This window comes from Malurus melanocephalus, unplaced genomic scaffold, assembly GCF_030028575.1.
Source record: "Malurus melanocephalus ecotype Western Australia unplaced genomic scaffold, MMel_1.1 scaffold_129, whole genome shotgun sequence".
In the NCBI taxonomy this organism is placed as follows: domain Eukaryota; kingdom Metazoa; phylum Chordata; class Aves; order Passeriformes; family Maluridae; genus Malurus; species Malurus melanocephalus.
The window spans coordinates 568,869-596,631 of NW_026623361.1; the positions used below are offsets into that span (position 1 = coordinate 568,869).

At 35.9% G+C, this 27,763-nt stretch overlaps 1 protein-coding gene across 2 annotated transcripts in view; it reads right to left on the minus strand.

The window, feature by feature from the left end:
* Positions 1-3,146: 3,146 nt before the first annotated feature.
* The window catches only part of RPS6KA5 (ribosomal protein S6 kinase A5), a 69,416-nt gene continuing 44,799 nt past the window's right edge, over positions 3,147-27,763 (minus strand). For both annotated transcript variants that reach the window (XM_057370588.1, XM_057370589.1), the window contains 10 exons: positions 24,808-24,958; positions 23,483-23,644; positions 22,135-22,260; positions 21,265-21,398; positions 18,259-18,352; positions 15,891-16,061; positions 12,359-12,550; positions 11,596-11,755; positions 10,439-10,602; positions 3,147-9,455 (listed from right to left, as the gene is read on the minus strand). In XM_057370588.1, the coding sequence (XP_057226571.1) occupies positions 9,216-9,455; positions 10,439-10,602; positions 11,596-11,755; positions 12,359-12,550; positions 15,891-16,061; positions 18,259-18,352; positions 21,265-21,398; positions 22,135-22,260; positions 23,483-23,644; positions 24,808-24,958 (1,594 nt within the window). In that variant the 3' untranslated portion in view covers positions 3,147-9,215. The remainder of the gene's footprint in view (positions 9,456-10,438; positions 10,603-11,595; positions 11,756-12,358; positions 12,551-15,890; positions 16,062-18,258; positions 18,353-21,264; positions 21,399-22,134; positions 22,261-23,482; positions 23,645-24,807; positions 24,959-27,763) is intronic.

Genomic DNA, 27,763 nt, shown 5'->3' on the forward strand with positions numbered 1-27,763 from the left:
TTGACAGAAAACACTGTGTTGTGAGTATTGACAAATAACTAAGAAATTTGCTGAGGATAATGAAAAAAATTATCAATCTCATCAGTTCATTATTACCCAGAGGCAAGAAAAATGTTGGTGACAGAGACAAAGGAATGCTCAGCAACTATTTTTGTTCTGTGTTTGGAAAGAATGAAAATCATGCATTAAAATCAGATCTTTCAATTATGTTAATAACTGGAGAGTAGTCATTTAAAAATCAGCGGATCCAGGATTAGTACAAAATACTCTTAAACAAAGTGTGTCTCCCTTGGGTCTCATCATGTGCCTTTGAAAAGGTCACAGAACACCAGGGCATCCCGAGGACACGAGGCTTGTGCCTATGTGCCAAAGGAAGATGGAAGACAGCAGTAGAACATAGAGTCACATCAGACTGGGCAGACTAACAGAAAACCAGGAAATTTGCACATATCATTACATTATGAAGTTCCAGAAGCAAGCTCCTTAGTAGAGAGGGGAGAAGGAGATTTTCTAGGATCAGCAGAGGAAAATTCCAAGAGATACATATTCCTACCGATCAGAAACACTAAGTGGGCCCAGTAACAGGTGCATGAGTTGCTCTTTCTGCACAGCAAATATGAGTTCATAGACAGGACCAGTCACCAGATTTATCCATAACAACTGTCAGAATTAAAAAAAAAAATTTGCTTTATGTTTTGGAAATTAAATGTCATGTAAAGAAAACAACATTAAAAAAAAACAAACCAGAGTAACAGAGAAAAGGAGAGAAAAAAAAAAAAGGTTGAGACCTGTGCCAAATAAATTTAAGTAAGAAATTAGACTTTTAAAATGTTATCATGATAATTGAGTATTTGGTTGAACACCAAAGAAGTGGTAGATTCTTCAAGTCTTGATGTCTCCAAAACAAGACTGGATGCTGCTCAGATAACATGAATTGGTCAAACACTAGTTATTTGTCTGGAGACAACTAACTGATTTACATTTGATACAGGATGTCTGGCAGGAAACCACAAACAATTCCCTGAAATCCTTGCTGCATTGTGCAGTAGCAGCCTACAAATCATCGCCAAAAAGACCACGGAGGACAAAGCAACCAACATCATTCTGCAACAGTGTAACCAATGCTCTAATCTGCACTGGAGGGCTGTGTGGAATTCTGGTCCCACTAGTTTGACTCAGCATTACATTTCTAACCTTTTTACAATATTCAGTTGGCTTTACACACTACAACTTACCTTAACTGGCCAAACTCAATCGTTCAGAACTCTATTGCCTAACATTTGGTCTTGCAGGTCAAAARACCAACTCTGCTTGCAGCTTCTGAGATTCTCTAGAAACCCATTTTTTCTTCTTGATATACTCTGATATGTCATAGCTCCTTTCCATGAAAAGCTCAACTTGATATTTCCAGATAGAATTATGACTGAAACACTATTAATTTAAAAAATAATAACATGATCAAAGAAGTCTCCAAAAGGTCTAGCATTTGTCTGAAACCACAGAACATAATTTCCAGTCTTCTGTCCTGGAGATCATTCTATCTATCAGCACAGACAAGGTTAGAGCAGCACATGTGCTCTTTTTAGCTGCTTGATAAAAACTCAGGTAGAAAACAATACCACTGTGACTACAGCTGGCTGGGGATGGACGTGAACCATCCTTCTGCAGACTGTATTGATCTTCACTTCACAGACATGATTCACAAACGCAGCTTCTGGGGACTAGCTGCCAGTTTTCAGCCTCTTAGTGCTCCTGCTGGATCCAAATATAGGTTCCTTGAAATCTGAAGTTCTACATCTGCAGGACAAAGCTGATTTCTCCTATCTCCTGCTGACCTAACTCTACTTCAAAGTGTAAAAGGCAAGTCAGCCAGCCAGTCTGGCACCTTGTTCAAATTATATTTAGATCCAAGTTTGAAGGCGCTACCTGAGCTTTTACCTTTTGGCTTGCACTCAATCCTCCATGCCCAAACTTTTTAAAACTGTTCTTTTTGTGCTTCTARTACTATTCACTCATCCCACCAGTTGTCATCTGAAGAGTACTATTTATAACTATTTGCAATTTAAGCTGGGTGTTTGCACACTAATCCAGGAAAGTGTTTATTGTATAATTTTATTTCCTCTATATATGGGTCATTTGACTCTACAGTTGTTTATGGGCAGAAATACCCACATATTACTTTTCAGGACAAGCAGAAAGACTACAGAAATTGAAGAGATAAGTGGGTTAACATAAAYAGAATGCCCAGGAAAGTAACAGAACTAAGTATACAATATGTGGAGTAAAAATAAATAATAGTAATTAAAAAAACCACCACATAYACAAACCCCAAAAAAACCCAACCAAAACCTGCATAACTTACTTAATCCCAATGCATACTAGAAAAACACAGGATTCTGTAAGTATACTGATAGCATTATACCATAGGACTTTACCATATATAGGCATATTCACATGCTTTCCTCCAAAACCAAGCTTTTGACAGTGCTGGAGATCAGTAAAAACTCAAATACTATCAGTCTGTCTTAGAGACTTGTTCAAATACTTCTCCCTACTGCCAGAAAAGCTGTGCACAATGTAACGGCCAAAAAACTCCTGGTTATTACCAATAAAACTGCCTTCACCCAAGTATCATCAACCTAGCATTCAGATSTTTGGTGGGTTTTTTATGTTTTTCTGTGAGAAGAGTTCCCAGCACACACAAGAGTCAGAAAAAGAATGAACATGCAGACCAGCAGCTATCACAGGAAATACCCATGCTATTGCTCTGCACCGTGCACCGCTCTGGCAAGAGCTTCTCCTAAGGGAATCCAAGGCTGACTTGTTAACGACATGATTACTTCTCCAGATCATTTTGCATTAACTTTGAAGCCACCACAGTGGTTAACCACACAATTTTGGGCAACAAAAAAAACTCTTCCTATTTTGAACACCACAGCCTGAAGAAGAACAGAGGCAGCTGAAGATCAAAACCTTCATTGCCGTTATCATTCCAATACAGCTGAAGAGTCTGATTTGCCACATGCTGATCATACCCTGCTGGTTAGCAAGACTTGAAAATAAGGAGAAGTACCTCCATGACAGAAGCCCAACAACAGATTTTCCTAAAATCAATCAGATTTTCCTAAAATCTGTGGTTCTGACAGGACTGACCAACAATAGGCTGGGCTTATCATCCTTCAAATAAGCACGGTTAAGATTCAACAGCTTTAGAAACAGGAGCATTCACCTGACATCTGGTTACACTAATCTTCCACAAGTCTTGAGCAGTCTTCTAGAACACAGCTTTCCTGTATTTTWTCCCACCACCATATTCACAAAATCATTCCTAGTATTTTTCCCATCAAATTCAGAATCATCTTCTCTCCAACAATCTTCATTCATTTTCTGAATATTGGGAAAAATAAACCATTTCAATTACTTCTCTTGCTTTTTGGTAAACTTCTATCAAAAGGTTTTGCACTTCGTTGGCATGCCAACAAAAGATTTTAGAGAGGTGCATATTTTTCATAAAGAAAATTTCACTGTAATCTGTTGATAACTGGCATTAAGGAAATAAGGAAATCAATGTTCATGTTTATGCATTTACCATTTGAAAATAGCACCATTTCCAAGAAGAAAAATTGTCAGGTTCATCTGTGTGGGATCTTTTTGAATAAAAAAGATTTTAAATTAAATGCGGAGACCATTGCTCCTTCAAAAGCAATGGTGTGCAACCAGAATGTCCTGTAAATTACAGTCAGGCAAAGCACTCAGCATTCCCTTCTTCCCATTTTCTTTTCCGCTCCCCACTCCCTGCCCACACTGACACAAGAAATAGAACGCCCTGTTCCTCTCACTGCAAATTAACACAGCCTGCTCCTTTATAACCAGCTGTCAGAATCTGTCACCAACTCATTTTTTGCCTTTACAGCTTCAAAGGTAAAGGTAGAAATTAGAGACTATTTCTCCTATTGGGACTCCATCAAAAAWTTTTATCTGGCAAGAAACAATTTTGCAGGTTTCTTTCTCTACAGGTGASAGAGATCTGTACTGTAAAGATATCTCTAAGCATCCCTATTTGCTGCAGGAGCAGCCTGTCAAGGTTCAAAGCCAGTGTCAAACTTTTATTCATTTTCATAATCCAGGTGTACTTCAAGATTCAAGCCTGTTCTCAATTTGGTCTGAAGTAGATCTCAAGTCTTCCTTTTAATTTGACAGCTTTAAAATTGAATTACGTGACCTGCCACATCTGCATATCAATTGGACTGACATGGTGATACATATTRAGCAGAATTGTATTAACACTTGAACTTTAAAGCAGCAGGGACACAGCACCTTGAGTTCTAATTTGTACCCTCTACAACGAGCATATCTCCAGAGAATGGGATCCTCTTCCCTCAGGCAGGCATAGCTTCAAGCGGAGTGTTATGTACWGCAGTTACCTATTTAAAGGATGAGAACTCTTTAAGGACACATGTGAGAAAAGCTTGGAGGTTATTTGCTGCTTTTGTGAATTTAGTTTCTCTTCTCCATTGTATATTGATTTTCAAAGGAAAAAAAGCATATGTATGAATGAGTAAGCTTGCACAACAAACAACAGACTGTTTCAGCTGGTCTATGTAATTGAAAGCATCACTTCATTTTCTAGTGTAGACTATAGGAATCAATCTGAGTTTTCYACATATGTGTTCTGAATATTCAGAATTCAATATAAAATTGTGTGATGGCAAACAGCTCTGCGTTTCTTAAACTTTTATAGAATCYAGTGGGTCAAAGGACCAAACTAAGAAGTGTTTCTCAAAGCACTTYTATCTCTTTACAGCTGAAACAGTCATGTTATTTTCTGTTCCCTCAATCCAGAATAGTCAACTATGTCAACTGAAGGAAGGCAATGTCATGTTTTGTCATGTAAAAACTGGATTTTGAAAAAGATTATCACTAATGGGGGAAAGAATGAAGACCATCAACTTAGTGAAAATACCTAGAATGATACTTAAGACATAACAAATTATWTCAATATGAACTAGATGTTAAAAGGCTACACACGTGTGGACACACACACAGAACTCAAGAGACCTGCAGAGATAGGAAATATGTTTGTTGAACAACTGGCAAGAAAACTTGCAATTCATTGTCAGTGGATAGTACAGGCACATGGACATAGCCAGGGGAGAAATTACCCAGGAAACATCTTCCCAGAAGCCTCTCACCTCTGACTTCCTRCAACCTCCTTTCTCTTCCGTGGCAGCCCCATTGTCTGGTCCTCCAAACCTGTCTGAGTCCAGAACCTGTTTCTAAAATACAAGCTCTCTTAATCAAGACATATTTAAACTGAGATCTAGATATTCAATACAGTATTATCTACGTCCACACGCAGAACACATGTACGGATTGAAAATGTAAGATGCTTGTGCAATACTTCATGACAACCAATGAACACATTTTCTGCTGAGAATTATTCTGTTATCAGATGATTGAAAAGGGATACAGCTGTGTGTAGAATCCTTATCTTGTTCAGGAAAAGGACTGAGAAAATATGTCCATCAGCAGAGCCAATTTGAAGCCTCAATCCATTCTGATGCAATACTGGACTTACATGTTACCCCCACCCCCAACTGTTTAATAAAGCATGTAATTGGGATTTTTTTTTCACAGCAATAAACAATACATATGCAAAATGCACTTTTCCTTAAAGTGTAGAAATTTTACTAAGCCAGAGAAATAGTAAGTCATGTTATTTTCTTTGTACCTCTCTAAATCCTTTAGCAGAATTACCTGCAATTACTAATACTTGTATTTCTAAAAGTATTACAAAGAAATAGCTTTAACAGATATTGAATACTTTGAAGATTAGATTAAAACCCAAACTAATTTAAATCTTTATTGATAAGAAATTTGATTCTTCACACAAATCTGCCTACAACACTGCTGACTGTATTTTTGACAGCAGACAGATATTACTAGACACTAAAGCTGATTGAGGCATAGCAGCACTGTGAAGGAAACTTAGTCCAAATATAAGCAAATTACAGTGTAACATCTCTTCACCATGACAATACAAAGTATTTAYATTACTAATGAAGATTGCCTTGTACACTTCAAATTTGAAACAGTGGTCTGAGTATGCAAAAATAGGCCCATGGTCTTTGTAAGACCTTGAGTTCCACACTGGGCACAGATTGAAACACTGTTCTGCCACAAGTAACTAGTCTGCAGGGACATCAGAACAAGAAGTAAACTTACTCTTGAGCTGCTTAGCTTGCAACTCAAGTTGCAATGTATCAATGTATATGTACATCAGCAGTTGTTTATGTAAAGACGCTAATCTAAAAATTCAGACAGTTTAGTGTCAAATACGCTTCCTCGAGAGCTCTCTTACCTGGAGGCAGCAGACAGTCAGAGGACATAAACGTTTCAGCTACCCTGCGTAACTGGTTCAAAGCAAATACAAGGTGACACCTAAATGTACTTARCCCCACCCAAAAGAAATACCCTGGTTTTAAATTTTTATTCAACAGCTACTGTGAGACCACATAGAGGACACAGAAAYATTCAGCTATAAAAGTTTCTTTGATACAAGTGATGTATTCTAATAATTTTAGTCTCATAACAGTCTCTTAAAACCTGTGTAGAAAAAGAGATTGACAATACAGCCATTATCTCTAGCATTTAGTAACTTGTGTAAACATTCTTTTTGTTTCATYAGTCTGTCAAGACCCAGTTTAAATTTCCCAACAGGGAAACATTGTTCTGTGTTCCTAACTTTTAAGTTTTTTCAGCTGGGTCACCATATTCCAAATCCACCTGGTATCCAAAAGTTTCTTACACTTTAATGAAACCACCCAGAAGACAACAAATTCCAAAAACTCCTCAAAGTGCAAATTTTACAAGCAACCTGTTCTCCAGTCTCCCAATTCACTTACACTATCTGCATGACAAGTATTAATGGTGGATTGTTTGTTGTATTTACAGCAAGTTTATTGGGGAGAAGAAAAGTATTCTTTTACAAATGAGCCATGTTCACTATTGAGATTACTTCCAAGAGAGCATTCAGAAAGCAAACCTGAATATATTACATTGACAATTATTTTTCAATACTTTAACATCGGCCACTTGGTTGTGTTATTAGCACATAGACTGATCTTTAAATATACTACTTCTACATAAACAGTGCAAATCTCAATATTCACATCAACCTGAAATTAATGCTGCAATTACTGTTGACATTCACATCAAGAAAGTAGTAAACTATTTCACATGAGCAATTCCAAAACCTCAGAATGCCATTATTAATATTAAAGAAACACAGAACAAACATGTTGGGCTTCAAAGCCTTGTTTTGATACACACAATCCCTGTAAACATGGATGTATTGTATTTGTCAATACTGATATCTGATATAATTCTATAAATAAAACCACTGATATAAACAATTTCTATAACCTTTTTCTTTTTGCATAGGGTTTGAATTAAGGTTACTTTAGGATAGAGACAGCTGTTAACAAAATCCTCTAGTCAATTATTCTTCCATCACACAAATTTAGGCATATGACAAGGAGCCTGTCTGACTTCAGTGGAAGCTTACACATATAAGTCTTTGCAGAGCTGGAGTCATCTTTAGCACTTAAGTTACCCCTAGTCATTGAGAATACAAGCTATAAAAGATCTCTCCATAAATTTATAAAATATACTGATTTAAAAGTTTATGCTGATGTTTCTGTAAGTCACATTTATGATTCCAAACAGTTATGTACATACTATACTATCACAGTAGGAAATACTTCACTGTAGAACACCACAGTGAGCAAGTTGTGAAGCACAGTGTTCAATATAATTTCCCTTTAGTATTCCCAGTGCATAAGTTGTTAACATCTACACTACACAAGGTGCCCAGGTCTAGTATTAGTTATATACAATGTAAAAGCAAGATAGAAAGAACTTTGCATTTTAAAATAAGGAATGAAAACAGTGGGTAATATACAGGGATTCACTCCTGCAAAGTACAGAATTGTCCTTCACAATGACCACAACCACCAAATATGGTGGATTTCAGGTCATTCAGCCCAGCAAAACAGTGCTCAGCACCTTGTAGGACGAGAGATCTGAGTGCACTTTATCGTTAAACATCTCCTTTGGATGTTACAAAGTGCAAAAAATAAAACATATATTCTAATATTTTACAGTATCTATTAAACTGTCATATTTGCACAATGCAAAATTCAAATAACATGGTATGCATTTTGYATGGACCCTGTAATAACAGATGTTGAAACCGGAGTTCTTTAAAAAAATCCTAGTATTTTAAAGTTATTGTGTAAATATAAAAAGAAAATATAAATTATAATTAAATCTTGGAATAGGTATTTTTAACATGTGACCATTTTCCAAAGCATCAAATATGAAATTTAATTTTCTCTTATACCATTACATTTTAGAATCTGTAAAATCTTAGAAGTCAATAACTTCAAAAAAATAAAAATTGTTGTATCACAGTACTAGATATCTCATCTTATCAGGTATCTTTTATCCWAGATGTGTTTAAAAAAATAAATAAATAAAAAATCTAAGACTTCTATTCTCAGTTGTTTAGATCAAGATATATGAAGTTACTTTTTAAAACAAAATAAAAGTTCCATAATGCTTCATTTTGATCTTAAAATTCAAATAAATGGGACAGAATGTAACGACAAATTTAAAAGGCTTTAAAGTACTATACTGCTTTGGTGCATTGTACCAATGATTCTTTACATGCATGAAGAATAAGATTCTATAACATTCTTCACAGAGTATGTTATGGGTAAAAGCAGAAGATCCAAAAGTTTTTTATATATATATATATATATATATATTTATAACAGAGCTTTCCTTTCTTTGAGCAGTGGGGAAGAAACTGGGAGGAAGATTCTGACACTGAGAAACAGTCTTCTTCCAAGAAGTACCATGAGCAGCACAACTCCTTACCTTGAGCTTGACTGCACACCAGTAATTTAGCCCTCAGATAATACAATGATGGTTGTATAGTATTATACTATATCCAGTGATACCAAACAATGCTAAAAAGAAATGTATGGAAATACAAAGCTAGAAAAGTATGACTAAAATGCATTTCTAAAGCAACAGACATCTTCCTGTAGCAGCCTGTAAGCCACGGGGAGGAAGGGTGGGAGAAGACAATACAGGTACTGCCAAGTCTACAACCACTTAAATCCTCGAGACAGGGTATTCTCTGCCTTTCAGTCAGAGAACTGGAAGATGGTTTCTGGGTTATTGCTGTCTGAAGGGTTTGTGGGCTGCAATGTCTTTGTAGGTGTAGTTTTACCATGAGAATGAGAGGAAGAAGAATGTGAACTTTCACTGGAGCTGCTACGTGTCTCTGTGCTTGTACTTGTTTTTTTCATTTTCCTTCTTTTTGCAAGAGGTGCCTTGTCAACATTCTGAAGACAAAATCCTTCCCTTTTGTACTTGTTAAAGGCCTGTTTGAAAATAAAAGGTAATTCTAAGTTTTTCAAGATATTTAACATATTTTATACTTACCATTTGTTATGAATGGTCTATGGTACATCACAAGATAAAATGTAATTTCTTGTATTACTTGTACACAAGATAAAATGTAATTTCTTGTACTACTTCTTATTGTAGCTGTAACAAAGACTCTACCAGCCTTTACAGTTACGTAAGAGCCAATATATAACATTATTAATTGGCATCTTCCTCTCCTTGTTCTTTTTACTTTAGAAGTATTTTTTATTAAGCCTTAACCTATTTAAATACTACATTTTCAGAGAGGACACTGTTAAATTACATTCTTTTCTTTCAGTCCCAATTATGTTGCATTATCAGGACCTCTCCAAGAAATAATTACTTTCTTTTTCTCTCCTTCCTAAGAAATGCACACAAGTATTTCAACATAAATCTGCTCAATTTTGGTTTATTCTCTGTAGAAGGTATCATGTGAATGAACACTGTATTTGTGTAATACAGTTGCAGTTCAAATTATTTTAGTAAATACAACAGTAGATAAGCAAGTCTAATTAAAAAGCATCCATGATATAAAAAAAAATTAACTACATATGTTCCAGAAATTTTACTTCAATTTAGTAACCATAAAGACAAGAAGRTCAGTTACTTAAGTTAAATATAAAGTTGAATATAAGTTTGAAGACCTTTAAACAGATTTCTCTAAGGTATAGAATATTTCAATACTTTTTCAACTACAGCACTCAGTCCCCAAATCTCATGAATATAAATATTTCCAAGAAATTTCTCTTGCTTCATCACTCATATTTTCATATACTCCATCAGAAATGTAATGAGGAAACATTAAGGAAAAAAAATCCAGCTACAAGCATAGACTGAATTATAAGGACAGATACGTATTACTGTTAAGAGGAAACATATACAAATTTAGATGACACATTAGAAAATATAGTACATGACAAAATKTCTCAGAACTTACATGGAAAGTGGCTTTGACATACGTGTGCACTGCAGCTCCTGAAGAGCCTAAGTTATCAGGTGTCATTAGAGGGTTCGATGAGAGCTGGCTGCCATCCTGAAGCCACTCATTGTATCTCAGGCTGGACATTTTAATTCTTTTGTTTGGATCCACTGTTAGAAGTCCTAATAGAAACGTATTATATTCTTTAAAACTGTGAGCTATTTCTTTTCATTCAATAGAAAATGTAAATATTTCTTCATAAAATCTCATGCATTGCTCTGATAAGTAACGAATGTCAATATTTATCCTAGGTATGCCAATATTTAYCCTAGATAAGGCTCACACAATGTTATGATATCATCCTCTCCAGAAGACTCTTAAAAGCAAAAAAATTGGTATTTAACCAATTTTTTCAAATCTCTTTTCACATGAACTCAGAACTACCAAATGATTTCTTCACTTAAACCTGTCCAGAATTAAATTCAGGAGAGTAAGCCTCAGATTCCCTGCACAATCTGCTCAAGTCGGAATCTGGAAATTCCTACATTTTAGGCAGAAAAATTCCTCATAAGTCTGCTTCTATGAAAATTCAGAACTCCATCTAAGTAGAATTAAGGTAGGTATTTAGGTCATGATGAAAACATAATTAAGATGTTCAAAAGCTTAAGGGGAACCAAAGCATGGCAAATGTCAATAAAATAGCTCAGACATACACCAAGTAGTCTTGGTACATGAATTTAAAAAAAGCAAATGGAAAAGAAATAGTAATAAAATTATTTTSTGCAAAAGTTCAGCTTTTAAGACATTTATCTCATGAGTTGTTTTGGATTTTCAGAAAAGCAAAAATAAGACAATAGAAAAACTGCTTTCAAAACTAAGAGTAAGTAGACTTTTTCCAAAGCTCTTCAGCTCCTTCTAACCCCGCTAATCTTACCAGTATCTTACCACATGAGAAAACTCTGCTAGGTGTACAAGCAATTTATAAGGCATTCCAGTGTGTCCACCTCTACCCATTATTTGTATTAGGGGTCAATACATAGCTCAAGATGTACATATTGCTGTCAGGTTAGATACTTCGGTGCTGATTACAGTATCCCAATATTGTATGGTTCTCTAAATTTTATCTTTTGAAATACATGCATGAAATGTACATGAAAATACTTGTAAATACATACCTCGAATTAGCTCTTTAGCCTCTTCAGAAACATTTTTCCACGCTTCTCCTTCAAAGGAAAATTCTCCCTTTTTTATTTTCTTCATAATTTCCAATGCACTGGTACATGTTAAACTTCTGTCTTGGGACTGAAATGGTACCTGTCCTGATAGCATCGTGTACTGTCACAAAACCAAGAGCAACATTAGGAAACACAGTATATTTATGGACAACTCTATTGTTAGATATGCAGGGCTGTTGGTTCTATCACCAATGCTATGTAATAAAATTGGACTAGCATAACTTCAAGGCTATAGAAAATTTAAAATATGCAAGACTTTCTCTGGAGTCCTTTTTAAAAAAGACATTAATCTATTTCAGGAAGCTCTGAACAAAACGTATTTCTACCTCATTTATATCTATTGAAACTAATTTTCTGTAGATCAAAATGCAGGTTGATTCCTTATCTGAAYTGAAACTGTAGAAAGATTATATGGATGCCTGTAAAATCCCTTAACAATCATATCTCTTTCTGAGAACCTGTTTGTATCAAGTAATGTTTTTGTTCCCAAAAATGTTAAAATTTTATTTCCTACTTGGTAAAAAAAAATTCCAGCCCTGGAAAAGATCTGTCTTTGGAACCTATTATTTGTACAGCAATATTGTCACCTCCCTTGAAGTCAGAATGTACCCAATTTATGTCTGAAATAATTTCAAATCCTTTGCATTTTAACAGAAAGTAAATACATTAAATAAAGTTATAGTTAAAAACCTCAGTCACTCACCAAAATGACCCCCAAACTCCACAGATCACAAGACTCATCATAACCATTGTGATTCAAGAGCTCTGGGGCAGCATAATGAAGAGTAAAACACGGAGTCTTAAGAGGTTGATTGTCAGGTGGTTTTAAACGAGCAAAGCCAAAATCAATTATTTTAATTTCTGAATTATCACTTTCATCTGTAAATAGTAAATTCTGAAAATCAAAGACAAAAATCAATATTAGCACTGGGTAGAAAAGTGGGTTTTAATTATTTTGCTAATTTATTACTACAAAAAAWTTTCCATTATCTACAGGAAAAGGGAACTGAGAGAAAATGGGGGGGAAAAAAGATAGAAATATAAATAACAACAGTCCTAGTTGTAAGCAATGTGAGGTGTTTACCTTCCCCCTGCATACCTGCAAGTCAGGGTGGCTCTGAGATTMCTAATGAAATGGACAAGTAGCAGAGAGAGAGCAGTGGAGAAAATAATTCAGGAAACACTGACAAGAAAAAAAAAGCTAAGACACCAGCATGTCGGGAAATAGGAGAATCGCCTTCTTGCTCACAAAAAGCTTCCACTTCCTTTTGGCAATTTGTGAATGATTACTTTCTTGTGTGGGGAACTCCCACTGCTTGTCTTGCCTTGTGACTGAATAGTCTTTGATACTCAAGTGGTAACACATTATCTGCCATGAGAACAATAACACACCAGAGTCATTTGAAAGTGAAGGATGGTGATAAAAAGGTGTATCTTGGTAGGAGGTGGTGTTAGGAAGTGCACCACTAGCTCAGAGGTTACACTGAGAGCAGTCTGGCATGGGTGGCAAAGCCAGTACAGATATCTGTTCTGGAAGAGAGCTGGGACTGATGGCAATTAAGCACTGAAGGTCATGAAATGACCTAGCCTCAAACCCACTCCTTACACCAAGGTAGAGGTATTGTTACAGTAGTCCCTGAGAATTCCAGCTTTACAGACTAGAACGTGGCACTTTGGACTTGAAGACAGACAAGTTGCTACCAGTTTGGAAAATTTAAGACAATCTGTTGGGTTTTCCCCCCAAGTATTTTGTCAAGAAAGATACAAGAGGGAAGCTAAGTCATGAAAAGCACTCTGAGGTCAAGATGAATTATAAGCTAATTCTGCTCCTGCCTTCAGCTTCTGAGAGATGAGCATAATTTTGCTATTGCCTTTACTCTTCAATCTATGAATGCTAGGAAAAGTCTCAATATCAGAAATCCTATAGCCCTATCTAACTTTGTAATACAAAAGGTGAATGCCTCAGTCTAAGCAATTAATTTCAAACTCWTTAACATGGGTAAAAATGATTGCTRGAATGCCAGCAGATCAATAAGGAGAACATGAGAGCATTCATTACAGATAAAAGAAAATAGCTGCTACAAAACAGTATTTTAGTATTTTTGGTTTTTCTACTACTGCTATAGCTTAACACATTCAGATAAGTCAATTTTCAATTCTAATTCAGCAAAAATAGTCATAAAGCAAGGATAAGTGATTAATAGAACTGCCTTTCTGTGGTGATGTTATATAGCCTACAAGTAAATKTGTTTAAAAGTAGCTTCTTTCTCAAAATAAAAATTAATTTGGTTATGCATGGAAAGGTACAGTCCAAGTATCCTACCTTGTGTTCAGGTTTCCCTATTGATTAGAAAAATAAAGCATGTTTCAGAACCCTCCCATCCCCCAAACATTTACAGCTATATTCCACATATATTTTAGGGATATGGAAACAACATTCTCTCTTTCTTATTATGTTTTGTTGCAACACCTTTAGAAGCCAGTTTACAAATTAACAATCACATCACAGAAAGAGTCCTCCAATCGTCTAGTGGGAGGCTCCAAATATGGTCACAAATGCTACACTCTTTATTTCTATGAATTCTCTATTTTCTATCCAGTACATTTCCTCTGTTCTGTAGACCAACATATGTTACCTAACTGCTACTGCTAAACAGAAGTTTTCCAGTCCATGCAATTTTAGAAGTCTCATCCTTAGTTACATTTAACTAGCCATACTTTTAACATCAGTAGCACATTAGATGTCAAAGCTGAACATCAARCAAATCTCACTGGAATTCTTAGAAAAGCAACAGAAATTTCCTATATATCTTTTTACAGTGAAGTGCACAAACCATATCTATATTGGGAGAACTGCCTATCCCATACTAAGTCCATGTCAGAATCTAAAATAGTACCTTTCAAAACAACAAACAGGAAGGAGACAAGCAGGTTAAGTCCAACTTCATGAAGGCAATGGATTCTGCAAGCTGCTAACCCTTCATTACCTGGATTTCCCAGACTTCTGTTCTTTAACATAATGTAGAACTGAAGACTCCCTAATTTCCCATGTAGCTGAAGCTCTGCTTTACTGTGCCCTTATATTCAAAGTGGTAGCAAGACAAAGATGACAAGAGGAGAGAAAGGGGGGTTAGGCTTCACCCTTTCAATAATTACTTGTTTCAAAGCTGTTTTCTTACCCTGATGATGAGACTCTTGCAAAAGGTTTTGCTGATGACTTTTCCAACTYGCACATTAGACTTGCAAAATAATCACTCTTTGTTTAACTGTTTACTTACAACAGTAAAACACAGGAGCACAGAACAGAGATGTTTTCAAATTCATATGAATGGTTTTCAAAAACAACCAGCAACACCTAGCAGACTTCTTCACCTGCTCAAATGCTATTACTATAAAACACTAAGTCTGACATACCACAGAAGGTATGTTACATCAGTAGGAATGGTGGATTATTTTTAAACTCCAAATTCAAAAGGAACAGCTATTTCCTAGGGTATGATGACTGTAATCATCCTACAATATAACATCCTTACTGGATGAATCAGCATTAATCTACACTATTTTCAGGCTCAAAAAAAGGCACATCCCAGCCAATTGTTGGCAAAAGCACCCAAGCAACCACTGGCTCCAGGAAGCAGAACAAAGCCAGTGGTGAACACTGTAACAGTAAACTGAATGCTGTAGTAGGCAAGATGTAGCTCCACAACAAAAGTAACAGAAAAGCAATTACTGAAAAACAGATATTAATAAATTGTTTCCTTTGAGAAACTACTGAACTCAAAACACACATCTCTATTAGCGCTCGTTTTGTGCTTAATTGGAACAGAAGACAATACAAGCATGTCACAGTTAGGTCCAAAAGAAACCCTACTGAAGAAACCGAGATCAAACAAAAGGTGGAAATGTACAAGCAAAGTACCCAAGCAACCTAGCTTTGCTCATTAACTGTTTTATACAATAAATACATGCTAGTGAAAGAAGTCCCCAAATAGGCAAAGAATGTTTTTGAACAAGTTAAGAGTATAGATTGCTTACAGAACTAAAAACATTTCCTAACAGTTACTTTATTTGTGAACAGAAGAAGATCTACAGAATTTGCTAAGTAAAAGTGGCAACATTTTATTAAAAATAGAAAAGTGGAAAACTCCACACCAAAGGCTGGAGAAACAGAGATACATCACATTCCACATACTTAATAACTTATTGTCCAAACATATATATGCAAGTTACTATACCTCAGGTTTCAGATCTCTATGGACTACTCCTACATCGTGCATATGGCTCACTGCTGAAACAAGTCTGCGCATAATGTGACTGGCTTCAGTCTCACTGAAATGTTTCTTTTTCTGAATACGTTCAAGCAATTCTCCTCCCTTCAACAATTCCATTACAAGGAACGTGTGAAGCTGAAACAATAAAGAAAAATTAAATATGTTAGAAATTTAACATTACAAACATTTGTTCAGGAGCCAGGTGCTATTCTGATAGGTTCCCAACATTTGAAGAAATAGCTCTGCTGCTTGTAGCAATTTGGAAGGCCAAAATAAAGCACCAAATCTCAGGTGACATTTTTCCCATCAATTTTGCTGAGACTGAAGTATGATAATGTTTTCCCCACATGCATCCATATTTATTAACAAAAATACAGTGACACCAACTAAATAAATGAAATTTGCAGGTAGACAAAACACCTTTACTGAGGCTAATAAGGGAAGCTGGGAAAAGCTAAACTTTTGCTGCTTTAGCCTGTTCTGCTATAAGGATATGTATCTCTTAACATGCATAAGGAGTTAACCACTTAATACTATGAAATCCTTTAAAAGCACCCTGAAATTTTACTTCTGAAATCAAGGATTATATAGAACTTGTGATTTTATCCCCTACAGAGTAGTAGCCAAAGCTACTTCATAATTAGAATTGCAATAGACATCTTCCCAAACATTAAAGAGCATTTAATTTTTTTAAATTAAAAAAGCAATGGATTTTCAGAAGATTGCTCTTTTTAACACAATCAGTCAGCAGAAACTTCCTTAATTATAAGACATTGGCACACAGTCAACTGTAATTCAAATGTCTTGCCATTAAACAAACAGCAAATTACTCAGGAACAGGGAAGTGAGGTCAGCATTCTCAAAAGGCAATGGATGTAGGCACGCTATGGCTTCTAGCCCCTCCCTCCCCTGAATGATAGTAACAAAAGTAGTATTTGCAAGTAGAGCAAAAAAACTTCTGAGAAGAGGCCAAAAATTGGAATTCAAAGCAATAGTCAGAAGGTGCACAGTCTTTAGATACCAAAGAACAGAAGCAAAGCTATGCAGACATAAAACAACAACATTTAGAACAAGCAAGGTGTCTAGTAAGTGCTTGAATGATATCCTCTCCTGCAAACTTTATGTTTTGGGAATAGCTGATAGGAAAGTTGGAAACGATAGAGACTTTTTTCACTAGAAAACTTCTGGCTCACCAAGAGACTGCAACTCAATATTATATGGTTGGAATATTAATAAAGGATGATATCAGAGCAAGTTAAAAAACAGAACTTCTTTTTATTAAGACAAACTGCAGAAAAGTCAGAATTAGAAAATTTTCATCACATTTCATCTTCAGAATATTGTGCACAAATATTCTGAAAGGTCACACCTGGGAGCTACGAGGAATAGCTAAGAGTGGGTTGACTGTTTGAGAGAAGCCTATTCAGTTGTGGAGCAGTCTGGAGAGCATCTTTTTTTAGATACTCCTGAGTATATTCATTTTACTCAAAGGCAAGTGAAAAAAGTGTCCTGTTCTGCACATGTGTAGTCATACTATACATAAATGCAAAAAAAAGGGTTTTCTTGTCACCTAAAGTTAGAGTACAGATAGTGTATCCTCTCAGATCATTTTAGAAGTGCTCTCTGTTGGTCCCTGTATAGACAGGATGAGAGGAACAGACTGGGATATGTGAAGGGGCAAGAGACCCCATGTTCCATTACAAAATCATAGAGCAGAATCACAGAAGTTTTGGTTCTACATTGGAAAAGAGCTGTACAGGACATCCTGTCCAAAACCCTAGCTCAAACCAAGGCCAACTTCCAATTCAGATCAAATTATGGTTATTACATGCTGTGGAATTTGCATTACCTGAAGAAAAAGAAAAATTAAGCTATCTAAATAAACTGATCTCAGTGTCTTTTCAAATATAGGCTCTACTTTCACATTTGGTATTTTGGCAAGCTATTTGGTTGTCTCTATTAAGCTACTAATGTGTAAGAAAAGACATTAGATATATAATCTTCATATGCACCATTTCTAAATTAATTTACGAATACCACATTTATGACAGCACTGGGGGAAAGCTGACAAAGCATTTCAGTGTCACAGATACACTGTGTTCATGGCCCAGTTTCTGTATGATGGTTAACAACGACAATCAAGGACAAAACAACAAACAGAATTGAAGCCTCTAATTTTTTTGCATATTCTTTGATTTGCTATAGTAACTGCAAGATCATTTGAATGCAGAAAGTTGCCTCCACAGTTACAGTATACTTAAGTCCTAACAGTTCTTGGGAAAACATATGGCAACATGTTTGGCAGGCACTGATTACAGTTTCTTCAAAATACCTGGTCATGAAAAACTTCATGTAACTTCACTACATTCGGGTGTCCTTCGCAGAGTCTCAGAGCTGTTATTTCTCTCTGGGTGTTGGCTTCCATTCTGGAAAAATTGAGCAGTCATTTTGTACCAGTATCACTGAGCAAACTGCACATTCCAAGTGTTAGACTCTTTTTTAACTGCCAGCAATCCAGTTTTTTTTTACTATTATTACCACTTGAACACAATGAAATGCATATTAAAAGTTGACAAGGAACTTTCCCCATAACCCTGCAATTTAGTACATTAAAAAACCCACACACCCAATTCAAACAATGTTTTTAATGCAACTTCCCACAACACAAGCTGATGTAACATCATAGAATAGTTTCTGTCTAAAGCACACCGTGCCCTTAGTCCAGAGCAATTTGACTTCACCTCTGTTACTACCAATATTTGTTAGCTCATCTTTTTCTTGGCCCAATCCTTTTCCACTCTAAATGGGGCCAATTACTTCCAAAATGGTATGTAAACTATGAGCTCTACTAGAAAAAGAGTAACATCATCTATATATGAACTGTGTTATACAAATGAACCCCTAAACAGGCCACTGGAAAAATCTGGAATGGAAGAGACTATCTCCAGAAAAAAATCATTGCATAAATTCTCTTTCAAGTACTGAAGTCTATAGCCATAAAMAGTAAAAGTGGTGATCATTAGAAAAATTACATGAATGGTGACAGAGCATTTTTTTCCACTAATCAGATATACTGATTTATTTTTGGCAAACAATGCTAAAAATTTTTGCAAAAACTCTCTGCAAGAAAGGTTAATCCTGTACAGCCCTAGAGGATGGCTTTATGGGTACCAGAAACAGATAGAATCTCTCTCATCCCACATGTTCTTCATTTTCTGGTTGCTTTTTTTTCTAATTAGGACAAGAACCATCATGAGAACTCTGTGCATGAGAATTCCACTTTTCTGCAGACTTCATATAATCAAGTAAACTAAGCTGTTCCACTTCCATCTCTGCTGCTGAAGTTTTTTAACTGAAAGTGACTTCAGTTCCTTAAGGAGTCAAAAAACCTGACTCACAGAGTCTTTCCTGTAAACTACTATCAGAAGAAAGTGGACCTTGGAAACAGATGAAAAAGGTTCAGTATCATGACCATAAACCTTTGAAATTTGTATGTGGGCTTTTCTGACTACTTCTTCTACATAAATAGTTACCATCTCAGATTTTAAACAACCTTGTGTGAAAAAAAATGGGACGTTTTAAAAAGGTAACTCAAGCAAGTTTACAGGGGTCTGTTGTTTCAGTGGTCATCAGACGCACAGGTAATCCTACATTTGTTGGCTAAGGGCAGGTCCAGCACTATTAAAAATGTGACACCACAGAGGAACTGTTCATCTGAGCTTTTATCTCAAGTACCATGAAAAGGTTTCCCGAGGTGTAAGAGTCCCTTTCTGAGCCCATTTGCCCAGTAGGAGTGAAAGACTRACTGAGTCTGGTCACACCCTGCAATCCAAAAAAATGTTTTAAATCTCTGTATACAGATCACTTCTTACCTTCATTTAGCCTGAGCTACCAAGATAAAGGACAAAGAGCAAAAGAACCCATGAGTAATGTAATTTAGGGATATAATTTCTAAAAGCTAAGTTCTAGGGAAAAGTCAATACTAGTTTGCTCACCGTTATCCAGAAACAAAACACACATTATCTTAAAATGAGATGGGAGCATTATTCTACAGCTCTGCCGGCACCCGGCACCATAGAACAACTTTTGAGTAGACACACAGCAGAGATTTCCACATTAAAATACCCAATGTAGGCGTCTACCACACACTACTTGTTTAAGGTCTCATTACAATGAAATTCTAGTTAATCCATTTTACAGGGTGAACTAGTTCACTGTAATATACATACCTAGAGTAGGATTCAGTGGCCTAAGCATAGGAAGGAAGAGCCTGGAAGATGACATCAGCCATGAAGACATCTACGAAAAGGTAGCAGTCACAAGACTGATGGAACCGGAGGACAGAGAAGACACCAACAGATGCTATAATGGCACTACGTAGATTCTATGTTTAAGTTACTGAATCCCACTTCTAGTTTTAGGCAAGCCTCCATTAATTTATCAGACCTCAGAAAACGAACTCAAACACCTACATTTAGGCTTCTTATTCTCAAACTCATCCTATTCAAAACTCATATGATGAAATACTTGAATCTGGTGGACAGCTTCTTCTAATTCTTAAGTCTGGAAAAACAGAGGTACAGCCAAATATCTTGGAGAAGAGATCACCGTGAGCTATCATTCTGATAGCAGAATGTTTCTACTTTCCTGCAAGCATTCTACAACACACTAGGGACATACTTACTAATGAACTCTACAAAATAAAGGCAAAAATCCATCTGTTTCTCAAAGAATCCCTTATCTTTATTTTTCTCTGGGCAGAAACTCCCAGACATACCCATTCTGGAAGAGGACAAGATGATACCCATAGACAAAACAAATCAGCTGCTTCCATTTTGGTGTTCTCATCAGAACACCCAGGAAACAAGATACAATTTACAATTCCATAGTCTAATTCCACTCTATACACACACATGCACACAATTAGATCTGAGGCAACCTGTGCTGCCGATCATTCTTTAAAGCATTCTTTAGCTTAGGAGAGGGAGCTAGCATAAGCTTACGTTCAGTTCACTTAAGTCCAATGATAGAAAAGCCTTATAACTTTCTTTTTTAAGAGCAAAATTAGGGGAAGTAATGGTAGAATACAGCTAAGAATGAGAAAAGTACTTGCTAGGCTTCTTCTTGTGTCCTCCCCAACAAGAACAACATTTTMTCTCAAAAGACTCTCAGAATCTTTTAAAGGTCATAAGGTTACAATAAGTTTCTGCAGATTCATAGAACAAGAAATAGTTTTAAAGTTATTTTTCCGCTTCCAAAAATGTAGTGAACATTATTCTACTCCAGGGGTGACAGTAAGCAAAGAAAATACTTTTATTGTCTTATAGAATATTTATACCTTTTGCTAATTATTTTTACTGCATACTCTTGGCTAGTTTTCTTGTGTAAGCACTTTCGACAAATGGAAAAACTTCCTTCTCCCAATGGTTTCTCTTTCAGATCCAGTTCATAATGATGATAAAATGCAGAGTCCTGTTAGGAAACTGTCTGTATTTAGTTTTGCAGAATACTTTTAGTATACACAAAGACAAAGAGTAAAGTTTCAAGAGAATTTTTTATCTACATTTAAAATTGTAAAAGAGTTCTCTTTTTAATAAAATATAATCTTAAGTTTTATTTAATAAAATGCATAAACATTATTCTAACAATCAAAGAGTAAAGCTTACATTAAACAAACAGTAACTGAATAAATCATTACTACTACAACAGTTGAAGATACAAAATATTCAGACAAACAGGATCAAAGATGGTCATACATACATTTATCCACAAAACTATGTGCTCATTTGAGGACATCACAATACCATGTGTTCTTATAAGGCTTCACAAAATTATAACTTTTTGGGGTAAATATACCATAGAAGGAATTATGGTATAATTATAAGTAACTTCAAAAATATCTGCAATAGTTGGCTGAATAAGAACTATCAGGAGTCATATCATTATTATTACTATACCTCAGTCTTCTGGAAAACTACACAATCATCTCACTTTTCAGATTAAACTTTAACCACTTCTTAATAATAAAATCACATGCAAGATATGATGGATTATCAGATACTTGGATCATCTGAGGAGCCATTACAGAGAACTTGTAAATGAATGATGACTATTTTTTTAATCTGTAGCCTATCTTGTGATTGCTGCTTAGGAAGTTATACAGAGTTTTTAAGTTGATTTATTTAGGTCTTGGTATTATTATTATTACCTTCATCATAGCACTTCTGGCAATAGTTGTAGTTCCAGGTCGCTCATCCCCCACATAAAACTGAAAGGGATCCACTGTAGCTGCATTGCGTTTAAACAAAATAGAAGGTGCAACGAAAGAATATCCCTATGAAATTAAAACATCAGAATAGGGTACAGCTTGATACTGTTGCACATAAACTATCATAATACATACAAAACATCAGAAGTTTCAGAAGAATTTTTCAAAGAAATCAGAATTATTGTATCATAATAAAGAAGTTGTAACTTACTCTGTTCAACATGAACAGGTGCCTTCCTGGAATTAGTTGTATGATTCTCCACAGTTAAAGACTAAACAATAATACTACAAGAATTCTAATTAATGCTAATTTGGCTCAGCTCCAATTGCTTTACAATCRTGATAAAGGCTCATACTAGCCAGCTTCCTAGGATACCTTGAAGTTAAGGCATGAGATACTTGGTATGTTGTGATGTAAGCATTAAACAATTTCAAACAGATAAACAATATAAACTTTATATTAATGATGTGCCCCATCTGAGTATCATAACAACAGCTGTGACTACCACTGCAGGGTGAATCAGATGGTGGTATGACATGCATAAACTGCTTGCCACAGTCACTGCGAATATAACAGGTTCCAAAACACAATGCTACATTCCTGTACCCTAAGGATTAAGCTGCTCAAAACGAAAACAGTAAAAAACAACAAAGGAGGGGGAGAAAAGAAAGCAATCCAAACTGCTCTTCACCTCCACGGGTTTGATTCCAAGTTGACTGCACATTAATTGCTTCTGCCCATTTGACAACCAGACTGTGGAGTCTAAGAAGGGACTGTTCTTTAATAGCATGGAGGGAACGGTCAGGAAAGCTTTGTTACTCATCTGTATACATCAGTCTAGTAACTAGAGCACTCGTACAAAACATAGAGGACCTACTTTCAGCTCTACAGGTAGCTCCCACTTTCCAAAGGATTACTTCAACTAGCACATAATGTGGAGATCGGTGAACTACACTGCTCTTGTTGAAGCTATAGCCCAGGCTGATGGAGTCAAGATGACAAGACTCATAATGCATGAAGAATCAATAAAGAACAGACTSACTTAAGGCCAGCATGTAGGACATTCAGCTGGGAATGGAGAGACAAGGAATTTTATAATTGCAGTAGGACTGTTTCCACCTTTCTCATTTTGCAATTGTTGAACAAAAAGCCGTGGGAACTGGGACTAGAAATTACAAAATTAATTCCAAGAACTTGATAAGCAGGAGGTTAAAAAAGAGCTAGCTAAACATGGGGAATTGTTCAGTAACCATTTTTTAAAAAAATTATTTTGAGTTCTCAAGATACCTGAAATATTTTTTCTGAAGTCTGAGGGGTTGCTGCAGGAGAGTATGTTGGATCCATTTCTGTAAACTCCTCTGCAAAGTTACTGACATCCAATTCATCTCTGATTACTGGTTTAAACGGAGCTGGTATTTTTTTGGCAGCTAAGTCTTCCCAATTCATATTCTAAGCAAAAAACAGGAAAGCAAGTTTGAATCAAATGACAGTTTAACAGAAGGAGATATTGGAGAGAATTGTCCAGACACGAAGTCCTAACTCCATTTGCTATTTTCCACAGATAGATGAAAAACATTCAAATTATGCCCCACTACTTTGCTTGGGTAAAGCCAAGCAGTATCATACTTATTTGTACATAGACAGAATCAAATCAAAAATAAAATCAACATAATTAAATTTAACTGTGGAGATGAGCCAAACAATTAGAATGATGGTCCTTGAATTTCTTCCACAATTTTAGAATAAGCAATATTTATATTTTTGTAAGCCAGAGTGCATGCATCTAGTATCTTCAACTTTTCATTGCCAATTTCTATGCTTAATTACCAATGTCATCTTTTAGTGCCCTGAGAGCATAAGCTTCCCAATTCTTACTTAAATGCATGACCAGAAAGAGGAACCACAGAAATAGCAGTTATGAGAAAACTGCCATGTTACTGTAAAGGAGTAGAACTGAAATTAAGACTAGAAAGCGTTATATGATGACAAAATGTATCTTCCAAAACAAACAGTGAATTAAGRAAGCTTAACTCTGTTTAACTCTACTTTCAGAAGTACTGTAAATACGTAATGATTTTTTTTAAAGAAAGCACACAATTTTAACCACAATGAAAGGAAGACTACAGATACTGGACACAAATCCAGTCTTCATTATGATTTGAAAGTTAATGTTACTACACTGAAATTTGAACAGAATTAAAGTTTACTAAACAAGATTAAAGACTTAATTGGGCCAAAGAAAATAGAGGCATTTGGTGAATTCATTCCATATTCAAATTTTACTAATAATGCTAGCAGCAATCTTTTAAAAAACCCCAACAGACAATACAATACGATTTTAGTGTTTTGCATTAAACCTTCTGATTTAAGCAGTGGGTCTTCTAACTTCAGGTAACTGTTAGATACAAACAGAATATATTAAAAACCTAGCATGCCCTTCTAATACACACAAAATCCATACACATAAGCACATGGATATTCTTACTAACTTCAATGCATAACATGTCTCTAAACTATTTTGTTAACAAAGTAACAGAATTTCCTTAGACTTAGACTTCACAGGCACTAATGCAGAGTAAGTGGGATCTGGTGAGTTTTGTTGTTTGCTTTACCTGGAAAAAGGGATGCTGTTTGATTTCTTCAGCATCAGTGGGACCACAACCTAGTCTCTTCTTGGGGTCTTTCATTAAAAGCCGCTGAATTATATCTTTAGACAGAGCACTCATTTCTTGTGGATAAGGTGGCTCACTTTTTAATATTCTCCTTTAAAATAAACAAAGTAACAAAGTGGTAATTCCTTAAAAATGTCAAGAGTTAAGAAGTTGCCATACTACTGGAAGTGTAAACATTTCACTTAAACTTCTATTGTACACAAAAGCAGGAGGATGACAAATATGAAATCAATCTCTTTTTAAATAAAGGAAGGTTTAAGTAATTGCAACATGAAAAACAACACCAGAAGATAAATTACGAAACTTAATCCACAAAGGAGAACAATCCACATTTCAAGTACTGAGATTACTATTTAAAAGAAATTTCATAGCTGCAACAAATAGCTCCACAAAGAAATCAACTTGATGCCTAACAGTAGTGAAACAAAAAATAATTTCAATATTAAAAAATATTAGAAAACACAGACAAAAAAAAATCCTATATTTGGGCCATGGGAAGTTTGCCTGCACCCTCCCATTTTGTGTGCAGGGCTCATGCCCTAGTCTCAAAAGAAGGCACTATAATGGGAACAGTTTTAGAGAACAGTAATAAGACTTCTCAGAAACACAGAATGTGTTTTATGGGAAGTCTTATAAAAAGGCTAGGACTATTCAGCATACGGAAAAAATTACTCAAGGGAGCTAGACAACAGCGTTCCCCTCAAAATGGTAAAGTGAACAGACATCATCTTTTTCAATACAAGAACTAGAAACAATCAAGTTGTGCCAGTGGAAATCAAAAGCTTGGAAGCCTAAGCAGAATCACACTTCAATACCTATCTTTTATATCTGTAGCTCCCCTTGTTCTATATAAAGAGAAGTTTTTATATAAAGTTTCTATATAAAGGCAAGTTTTCCTTCAGTTACTCCAAATCTAAATACTAAAGCTAAAGACTGGAAGAAACTAACACACCCAAACTGGTTTAAAACAGAGACACAAAAAACCTTTTAGCACAAAGAACCACAGAAGAGTTGAGGTTGGAATGGATCCCTGGAGGTCATCTGGTCCATCTCCCCCTGTTCACACAGCTACAAGAACCAGCTGYTCACCACCATGTCCAGAAACCCTTTGAATATCTGCAAGGAGAGAGACTTCACCACCTCCTTTGGGCAGCCTGTGTCAGTACTCATCACACTCACAGTAAAAATGCATTTTCAGAGGGAACCTCCTGTGTTTCAATTTGTGGCCTCCATCTCTGGTCCTGTCACTGAGCACCACTGAAAAGAGTCTGGTTCCCTCTTCCTTGTATGCTCTCTTCAGGCATTCATGTACACACTGATGAGATTTCCCTGAGCCTTCCCTTCTCCAGGCAAAGGAGTGCCAGCCTTCTCAGTCTTTCCTCATATTCTCAGTGGGCCTTTGCTGAACTCTCTCCAAGATGTCCAATATATCACTCTCCTGTGCTGGAGAGACCAAAAGTGGAACCAGTACTCCAGTTGTGGCTTCACCAGTGCTGAGAGTGAAGGATCATATCCCTCAACCTGATGACATTTCATGCATTGYAGCCTAATTTGCTGCCTTTGCCACAAGGACACATTGCTGGGTCATGTGTCTTGGTGTCTATATAGCTCGATGCATACTCTCACTGTGGTGATTTCATAGAAGGACTAACAGAGCCTCCACTAAACACAGACTGAAAGATTTTGAAGCCATAAAAGACTGTGAGGCTGAAAAGACATGAGTTTGTGGCAAGACTAAAATCTCAACTATTATATGTTTTTGCCAGAGCTTAAGTTGATTGCTGCAGGACATTCCTAGATTTTGTTTAAAGTTACTGCATGACATATCCCTAAAGTCTGTTATCCCACGGGAAAATTTTTATCTTGAAATCTCTAGCTTCTTGGATTAGTCCAAAAATAGATGCAAACAGATTGCTTCCAAAATAATCCTGTTTGGGCAGTGTGGAAGGACAAAACCAAGTTCAAAATGTGCATATCCCAAGAGTAGCTTCTACTGACGTAGTATCCAATTTCAAGCAAACAAAAAGACAAAGCAAGCAGGAATACAAAACACATTAAGTCTGAAATGCAGTCATATAGCTGGGAGTAAGATGATTTCAACTACATAGCTGGGAATAAGACTTCAACTATAAACTAAAGGCTTATCAGCTGMAAGTTGACAGATGAGGAGGAGGAATTAGATCTACCAGACCACCACTGGCATCAACAAGAGGAACTCAAGAAAAAGGAAGAATATTTTTTTGTTCTGATGGTAAATTATCCCTTCCTTTAAACAAGATCCTCTTGAAACATCAACAAGAATTGTCCACATGTAAGAAAGAACAACACAAGCTGAGTTAAGAAAAGGCTTTTTCAGGAAACAGGAAGACTGGGAAACATCTTTAATATAGGAAATTGTAGGAATTTAACTTCTAAATTTATCAAAATAAAAGCTGAAATACTACAGGACTGCTATCTATAAATGTGTAGCATAAGAACCCAGCAGAACAAAAACAGACTGAGCAACAACACAAACTTGCCCCAACTAAAGACCAGAAAATAAGTTATTAGACATCAGAGGACAGATGTTAACAACCTTGTGATTACTCCAATTTTCAGAAATATTGTTATCTTAAAGAGCACATAAGGGCCTAACAAAAGAAAGTCAAATCCTGCAGAACACATAATTAGAAAGTTCCCCAGTTTTGGGGAACCTCTGTAAAATTCGGTTCCATTTCTCTCTAAAAAAAATAGTTACTCCTTTGAGTTCCATTTAGTAAATCTTGGGAATCAAAATTACCAAATTCGGCCACAGCRTAAGTAACCAGTCAACAAAACTTCTAACCCTAAACAGGCCACAAAGAGATAATTTCAGTTTTAACTGCAATATAATGACCAAGAGGGTGAAGTCCTGAAT